Here is a 9251-nt window from a genome sequence, read left to right on the forward strand (position 1 = left end):
GTTGTCTCTGTCTTTCTTTTTCTTCTCTTTCTCGTTCTTCTCTCTCTCTTTCTCGTTCTTCTCTCTCTCTTTCTCGTTCTAATTCTAAACGCCTCATCGCCAATTCTTTATCTTGTCTTTCTCTTTCCATTTCTAATTTCTTCCACTCTATTTCTCGATTAATTTCCAAGGCACGCATTTTGACAGTTAGCAAGCTTATATTCAGCTCACCTGCATCACTGTCAACGTCGCTGCCCTTATCTTCCTTTTCCATGGAAGCTATCTCCTCACCTTCCCTTGTACTAGGAGTTTCGCCTTCCTGTTTCTCTTCTGCCTTCAGGTGCCGGTGAACCTTGGACAAGATCTCCACACGGGAATCACTGGCACGGATCTTTATCTCCAGGTAGGCGCTCACTAGTACAAGCTCTGGTTTGCTCAGATACTTTAATCTGGCAAGACAGTCCACTCTATTCAGAAAAGCCTGAACATCGTCCAGATCATCGATGGTAGCTTTTTCTGCCATTGTCACAGATGGAACACTCAACTAGCACTTAACACACCGAGCACTGTTCTACGCCAATACTGCACTTTATCGCACCAAACACTGCACTTGCCAATATTGCACGTAATCACTTCGGGCACCACACTACCCAATATTGCACTGAGTCCAAGCGAACACTTCGCTCTACAATATTGCACTGAGTCCGAGCGAACACTTCGCTCTATAATATTACACTAAATCACTGAGCACCGCACTAGTCAATATTGCACTTAATCGCTTAATCACAGCGAGCACCGCACTGCACAATATCGCACTTAGTCACTGAGCACCGCACAGGACGTATAACGTCACAATCGTCACACAGGGGGAATTATATACAGGGATTACGCCACTTCACCACCCCTGTCAAACATACTTAACAAGGGGACGGATCCCGCTGGGGATGCCAATTATGTTACGGCCCTCTCGGGACGCAACGGGGTTCTTACTCTGATGTAGTTAGAGGAAGATATATATCCGGCCCCAAGCCAGTAGAGGCTATCAAGGGATGAGATCCGTGACGCAAGTAACTTAAAGGGAGTAGGGAAAGAAAGCTAAGAACTTAATATAATATAATGTTCACCTTCACCGTTTAAATATATATAATAAAAGAGTACACAAGGGGGAGGGGTATTAACACTTTACAAGGGGATCAACACTGTAGTCTTCTGCTGGAGACTATGGATCCTCGTAGCTAGGTGCTGAGTCCGCGGTGCTTTCTTCGTGGCCTCAAGACGTGTCCTCTGAGAACGCCGAGCCTACCCTGGCCACAGGTCAGCCACAACACAGGTCCACTGGGGGCACCGTCGTGGAGGCCGTCAACCACACGTCCAGCAGGTCTGCTGGCAGGTACTGAGCCACCAAGGCTGGTACGGCCACTCCACGAACGATAACAGGGGTACGCCCTAGACAGGAGTCTCGTGTGATATCACCAATCACCCTCCTGTCCTCAATACCCCAGTGGATTATCGTCTCCAATCGTCGGTCCCGGGTAAATCCGTTCACTGCCACTCCACTGGCAGGCTTAACACACCACAGTGTTCTTCCGGGGGGACGACGTCACGACAGCTGCAGCAAACTTCACAGTATGGAGACTGGCTGCCTCGGGTAGACTGACTACACCTTCAACACAGTGGTCCCAGGTCGGCTCTGTAAGCAGACACGTCATTAATAACCGGGACACTAATACACCACACTCACAGGCTCAGATACAAACGCCCGACATATCCACTCCCTAGATGGCGCTGTCGTCGGAGTACCACATCACCAGAGGTCAGGAGCGGCGGTGTTGAGCGCTGAACCAGACTGGAAACTGGTCCTCGAGGCCAGTACACGCTGCCCTCACTAGGTGTCGTCGTTCGTTTGGCGGGGGTTTCGGGAGCTGAACCACAGATGGCGTGTTTGTCACTGCTCCAGGCTAGGACGCTGGATCCGGGTTCGTAACACCAGGACCGCCGTGATCGCTACTGTCTTCGCTATCTTGCGCGGTCCTTGCAACATCCTTCCTCTCGCCTCTGTCGTGCTTTAACTTTTACCCCTCCTGCGGTTCCTGTTCCTCTTCACCACCTCCCTCTTTCTGTCCGGTTATCTCGCCTACAGGATTCTCTCTCCGTTCGTATTTCTGATGTTTCTCCTCGTGTTGTTCCTTCTTTGCCCCCGTGGAGGGTCCCTCTTCCGCGGTTTTGTACTTCCTTGACCCGTATCACTAAAGCTTTTACCCCTCCTACGGTTCTAAAACGCCTTTTCCTCGAGCACTTTTCTTCTCACTCCCGCTCCGTTTCTGTCTTCACCGATGGGTCTAAGTCAGCGGACGGTGTTGGCTACTCTGTTGTTTTTCCTGATCGCACCTATATGTGTCGCTTGCCTCCGGAGACTAGCATCTTTACAGCAGAACTTTATGCTATTCTCTATGCTCTTCGTCTCCTGCTTTCTCGTTGTCAGTCTTCCTTTGTGGTTGTTGTTGACTCTCGTAGTGCCCTCATGGCTCTCGGGTCCTTTAATCCGGTTCATCCAGTAGTTGTCGAGATCCAGCATTGGCTGTTTCTCGTTCACAGTAAATTTAAGTCGGTTGAGTTTTGTTGGGTTCCCAGCCATATTGGTGTGTCTTTAAATGAGCGTGCGGATGCTGCCGCTAAGGAAGCTGTCCGCTCTTGTCCCATCTCTCGTAAAGGCATTCCGTATTCCGACTTTTACCCAGTTATCCATTCCTCAGTCCTTACCCGTTGGCAGGCTTCTTGGTTGTCTGTTACTGGTAACAAGCTACGTACTCTTAAATGTTGTGTTTCCTCGTGGCCGTCCTCCTTCCACCGTAACCGGCGGTGGGAAACAGCTCTGGCGAGGTTGCGTATTGGCCATACTCGCTTAACCCATGGTCACTTGATGGAGCGCCGCCCTGCTCCTTATTGTCCTAGTTGCATTGTCCCTCTTACGGTCGTGCATGTCCTTCTTGAATGTCCTGACTTCCAGGACGAGCGTGTGTCTTGCTTTCCGACCGCCCCTCGCGGTCACCTGTCCCTCGATAGAATTCTTGGTGACTCGGATACTTTTGATATCGTTCGCCTTATGCGTTTTTGTTCTCGTATTGGCATCCTTGGTGATATTTAGCGCCCTCTGATTATTTTGCGTATTTGATGGTGCTACATAGCCTTCCCGGTTTGGTGCCTTCTTTTGATAATTACTTACTTACTTGAGGTAGCTCATGTATTCCATCTGAGCAGGATGCTTGCTTGGGTATAACTTAACTATAAAAATGTTCTACTCCAGCAGAAATATTTTGTGTTGCAAGCACTTTGTTATAATGATCTAACTTGGCCTGAGTTTTGTCTTCATAGTTGGCAAGGTCAGATTCAATTAGACTTAATTCGTCTGACTCAGTATGACTGACAAAGAGTATGTTTCAATAAGACTCGATTATATCCTTTACATGGTCATATTTTTAGCTAGCCACCTTTGTGGAAATTCTTAGTCTGGAAATGTCAACTGGGTTAGTTCCTAACCAGTTGTCACATTTGTTGAATAGTCTTGATAAGTGACTGTTCAATCCTTTGCTCAGCCAAAGTTTTATTTTCTTCTATCTGTATTTGTTTTGATCTCTCTTTTTCCCTTTCGACTTGGGCTTTCTCTTTTTCCTTCTCTTGTTCTAACTCCAGTTCTCTTACCCTGGTTTTCTCTTTTTCTTTCTCCTGTTCCAACTCCAGTTCTCTTATTCTGGTTCTCTCTTTTTCTATCTCCAGTCTGGTTTTCTCCTTTAACTTTTCTACCACCAGTCTGGTTTTCTCTTTTTCTACCTCAGTTTTCATCTGAAGTTCTAATTTTAACTTTTCCAGTTGGAACTGTCTCTCCTCACGTTGTTGTTGCATTTGAAGCTCTAGCTGGAATCTTTCCAAGCTCCTGTTTCTGCTACTCCTGCTACTGCGATTACTCCTACTTGATCCTTGGGACCTCACGTCATCTTGTCCATCATCCTCCTTTCCACTTCCAGCTCCTTTCTGGGCTCCTTGTTTTGCCGCTTAACTCTTAGCCCTCAGCTGTCTAAGGATCTCATCCTTCACTCCAGCCACTTTAGATGCCTTCACCTTGATGCCACATTTCTCTGCTATCTGCTTCAACTGCTCCTTGGTGCAACCTTCCAAGTCCTCAGGCTTGCCAGACTCTACAAACGCTTGCACCTTCTCCATCCTGTCCTGTGAGTCTTCCCAAGAGAGAGAGAGAGAATATACCTGTGGTCACACAGGCTAATAATAGGTAGCCCGCTCAGCTGCCACAATGGATGTATTAGTCCAACCTCCTGGACTCAAACTGAGGGTGTGTTAATCCAATCTCCCGGACAGGTCCTCAATATCTTGTCCTGGACCGCCTGAGAGGGTTGGGGCTTATGGGGCTTAAACCTCCAAAGAGAGCTCTGGCTGCTGCACCAGACTGTTGCTCGTGTACAGGTGGACAACGTCCCCCAACCACTCTCTGCCAGAACAGACAACCAACCTTGGCAGCCACACTCCCCCTACCGTCGGTCGACCAACAATAAACTGTGGAGTGCTTGAAATTTCTCAGATCACCCTGCACGCCTCTTGATCTTGGAAAGGGGTTCATCATCACATATCTAGGGGTGCAGCTGTAACACTGGCCTTGTTCTGTGCACACACACCCTACTTGATCCCTGTGACTCCCCACTCTCTCTTTGTCTGGAATGATCTCCTCAGTTCCCCTTTTGTAAATCAATATTTTCTATCACCCTATCCACAGCTGTGATCCTTTCTCTCTCTCTCTCCCTCTTCCCACACCCCCCCCTTCCCTTCTGCTTTCCGGGAAACCTCACCAGGTGTGACGGTGTCCACCCCTGTATTTCTTCCTTCCCAGATTAGAAGAGTCATATCTCCATAGCCTAAGTGTTCTCGGATGTTCAGGGAACATTTTCATGTATGGGAAAGCGTGGAGCGTGATTAAGCTGGCTGTAAAGTGGCCAGCTAAGTTTGATAATGCAAGGGGCTTACGCCTTTTGAGGCACAGGACGGTGTCGAGTCATCCTGTTTCCCGCCAAGACGTCCTGACGCTTCCCGGCACGTGATTGGCCAGGTGAGGTCACGTGCCTGAAGTGACCAATGACGAGAGCCCTCGGGCGGTGTGACGTCATGAGGCGGAGGGCCCGGGGCGGCTGGTGCCTGGGGCGGGAAGACAGTACATCACGAGCCGTCATAGAAGGGAGAGGCGCTCGAGCGAGCTCCGGACCTAGAGAGCCCTTACTCGTAGATTTAAGCTCCGCTTTGATTCTGCAGACAGTCGGAAAAGCCATCCAACTTCCGTGGAGTGCCCAGAGGCAAGGACGGACCTGATGAGAGAGCCAAGAGCTCTATCAAGAGTCTGCAGCAGAGGGAACGTTGGGCTGGTGACGTCTGGGACGACCACTAGAGGACCACGTCTTACACATCAAGCGAGAAGCTAGGGCCGGGCTCAAATCTACTGGCAGTGAGGCGAGAGGAAGCTGTGCGGGACTGCGAGGTGTTGGCAGTGCCAGTGAGAATGGAGGACGACGACGGAGGTACCTGTCTCCAGTACCCCAGAGAAGAGGAGGAGGAAGGCAGTACCTGTTGGGAGTCAGCACGGTGAAGATGCGTTACCACGAAGGCGACGGAGGAACCTGTGTGTGTGTGGGAACTAGTCGTCGACAGAGCAGACGCCAGAACCAGGAACTTCAACATCCCTCAATAGAGGACGAGTCAGCTTCGTGGTTGGAGTGAAATAAGGTAGATAATTGTCCCTCCCTTACCCCTTTTGAGCTAGGCGATTTAGAGTATTTTATATGTTGGGAATATTTCCACTCATCATTTTATTGTCTAAGTGACAGGACGTTAGGCTAGGAGCCAAAAACTCATTTAGGCATGAGTTGGTGTGGGTGATCATTAAGGCGGGGATGTTAGTGATCCTGGAAGGGTAGTTGGTGTGCAAGGAGCCACCAACGTAATCTGAAACGTCCAGCTGATCGCCTTGCTAGAGGCGTGGGAAAATCACGACGTTCTGACAGCTAGAGCCGTCAGCTGATCGTGCTGCCAGAGGCGCGAGGTGTGTGCCCGCGCTGGAGGAGTGGACCCAGTCAGCTGACCGTGTTGCCGCCAGCAGATGATTCCAAACATAGACATTTCTTTATGCCATTTATATATGCATATATGTTTTTCTTCAGTAAACTTTTAAACTAACTGAGGAGTTTAAGTGAGCCTCCATTCTCTAGGGCTATATATATATTATATATTTATGAGACCATTAGTGACACCTTGCACTGCATGTGTCATTGCATCCTTAGCCAAGATAATTAATGAGACCACTGACAGTGTTGCTGGGACACGAGTATAAACACCCAGCTGGCGACCTCAGGACAGACCAGATAAAGCAAGAGAAAATGTCCCAGTGTCAGGACAGGCAGGTTTAAGTAAGTTATAAGAAGCTTGAACCTCCCCACTCGCTAGGGGTGTATAAGGCCAGCCCTTAGTTGACTAGGGGAGCCCAAGGGCGAGCAGTGGCGCCTGGTACTGAGGGGCTAAGACCCGTGGGACGACCCCAACCACAGGGTGGAAGGGGGTGAACTCTGACAAAGGACAAGGGCAAACACATGTTAACTATACACATTTAATAAACAAAGAACACGTAAAGTACACTACATAAAAGAAACAAAAATATTGACATAAAACACTCTAAGCTACTACAATCTGGTTGCGATCCAATACCCTATCTTGGCTTCACCAGCTGTCCATATCAATTGGTTGCCCAACTCCTGGCTAGCCAATAATTACCCCCTCACCAAGTGGGGTTCACTCTTTTCATAATAATACTATACAATCAGCCCTAACATATATATAACTTAGCCTATGGCTGTAACAATAGAGACATCTGCATAGAAATTCCTCAACCCAAACAAATGGTCAATCTCCCACTGCGTCTTGCACGCCAATGACATTCAAGCACTCTCCTAATACATTATGAGTAGTCACCATGAACCTCTGCTCCGCATCTAGAGGCTCACTACTCAGTATATCTCTAGGTTCTCCCAGAATTGTCTGTGAGGATCTTCTGCAGCCCTCCCAGACTGCTACACAATGAAGTTTTGCAGGCGATGAGTCACAATAACGTGGCTAAAGTATGATGACCAGACCACACACTAGAATGTGACGGGATGTCGACGTTTCGGTCCGTCCTGGACCATTCTCAAGTCGATATAGACAATCGACTTGAGAATGGTCCAGGACGAACCGAAACGTCGTCGTCCCTTCACATTCTAGTGTGTGGTCTGGTCGTCAATGAAGTTTTCCTCGAACACCAGTGATTCTCCACCACTGATTCCACAGAAGCACGTGAAACTTCACTTCACTGCTCCTCGTCACAGATTGAGGTACACTCTTCACTATGGGGGGCTCTGCTCTTCCACAGAGTTCGGCATTCACTTCTACAGCCTTGAAAGTTCTATCCGTTAACTTCTCCACTGACCTCCACGTTCCATCAACTTCTCCTCCAACAAACCTGCAATTTTCATTGACATGCCAAAAGAAATGTTTCCCTTCTTAAGTATAACTAAATGTATTTACACACAATAATTCTCCTTCACTCGACATCTCTTTAAACTCTCACACGTCGCGAAGGGAACTCCCCCGTTTGGGCGATTCCATGCTCTACCCTCGCTAGCAGCCACCGCCGCCTTCCTCAGTCAGCCACTGGCCTCCAGAGAGTGTGGACGTGTCACTGCCTCCTCCAACTGGTTGCCTCATCTTTATTCTCTTATTTAAGCTTACTGTCTTAATAAAATATACGTATAAACACTTGCCACGATTGCTGGGCACACGATCAACTGCAGGCAATCACTAACAACTGGTTAAGCAGCCTTACCACAGAATTTTATCTGGCGCAGGGCAGGTTCAGGTCCCGGTCTCCGACATTGGCGATCTCCATCGCCCACAAAATCGCTAGTAAACTGCTTCACCAGCCTCTCCTGGCCCTGAATCGAGCACTGAGTTGTTCCCAGACTTCATACACGAGCGCCTGACTGGTCCCCTCCTCTTGACGGAGTACAAAATTAGAGGTTCATCCATTACTGTCAGGAACACAAAGACAATGCAACCTTCTCTCTTCGACTTCTGTTGCTCGAGTGAGGTAAAGTTGTCTGCAGTGAGCCTCATACTTTGCCAACAAACTCGACATCTCATGTGAAGTCATTTATTTACATATGTATTCTCTGCCTATGCTTTTAAACTCTTCATTAACCCTAGCCAAGTATTTAATATATAATCACATGTCTATATTTTCTTTGACCTCTCAGTTGGTCTGGTTTGCTGAATAACTCTCACAGGGTAGACTCATTTTTCAGGCTACCTGGAGTCATAACAATATTTACACACTATAATGATGATATTAATATAAAACGCGAAAAATATAATTTTTCTGACATAATCTCTGCATGAACCGTCTCAAAGATATAGTTTTTGTGTTGGAATCACAAAAAAAGATGTAAACTCTGAATTTCTAATAATATATACAATCTTTATTTGTGAATCTCGAATCTCTAAATAATAAAGCAATATATCTGAGAGCATGTAGACTTCGGTGTGCCATGAGTGAAGAGACATGTAAGTATATAGTAGTTACGTATACCAGCAAATAACCATCAGTATCAATATTGGTTTTTATTATTTTATATTTATATATTTATTTATTTATTTATTTATTTATTTGCAAGAAAGTACAATGCAGTTGTGGGATTACATGAATTGGATTTTTTACATTCTTGTAACGTCACTAAAACGCATAACATTTCGGGCAGAGTACATAATAATAATAATTTTTGTTTACAGAAGGTACAATGGGTTTGTGAGATTACATAAAATTGGTATTTTTACATTTCTGTAACGCCACTAACACGAATAGCGTTTTGGGCAGGTCCTCAATGTTCTTAATGAACAGATTTTGTTTGATTCTGGGGAAATTAAAGATATTTATTTCTGGCGTGGTGCTCATGTGTTCTATTACACTTATCAACGAAAAGTTTCAGATGAAGATTAGCATTTAGGAACAAGGTTTTGTATATGTAAATAGCACCTGAGAATGTGTGGAGTGAGTATGTTTAGCATGTCATGGGACTTTGTTACGGCCCTCTCGGGACGCAACGGGGTTCTTACTCTGATGTTGTTAGAGGAAGTTGTATCCGACCCCAAGCCAGTAGTGGCTTTCAAGGGATGTGATCCGTGACGCAAGA

At 46.9% G+C, this 9251-nt stretch overlaps 1 protein-coding gene across 1 annotated transcript; it reads right to left on the reverse strand.

Annotated features, from left to right (window-relative positions):
* Positions 1-3522: 3522 nt before the first annotated feature.
* On the reverse strand, positions 3523-4197 carry LOC138354067 (putative uncharacterized protein DDB_G0271982). Its single transcript, XM_069307782.1, has 2 exons — positions 4096-4197; positions 3523-4008 (listed from the first exon to the last, which is right to left on the reverse strand). The coding sequence occupies exons 1-2, from the start codon at positions 4195-4197 to the stop codon at positions 3523-3525; spliced, it is 588 nt and encodes a 195-aa protein (XP_069163883.1).
* Positions 4198-9251: the final 5054 nt, after the last annotated feature.

This window comes from Procambarus clarkii, chromosome 61, assembly GCF_040958095.1.
Source record: "Procambarus clarkii isolate CNS0578487 chromosome 61, FALCON_Pclarkii_2.0, whole genome shotgun sequence".
Classification (NCBI taxonomy): Eukaryota; Metazoa; Arthropoda; class Malacostraca; order Decapoda; family Cambaridae; genus Procambarus; species Procambarus clarkii.

What these genes read in the sequence shown, in the direction of transcription:
- LOC138354067 (XM_069307782.1), bottom strand. Translation starts at nt 4,197, where the DNA reads ATGGAGAAGGTGCAAGCGTTTGTAGAGTCTGGCAAGCCTGAGGACTTG. An exon ending in CAGAGAAATGTGGCATCAAG is followed by an intron (nt 4,009 to 4,095) that starts GTGAAGGCATCT and finishes CAAGGAGCCCAG; the next exon opens with AAAGGAGCTGGAAGTGGAAA.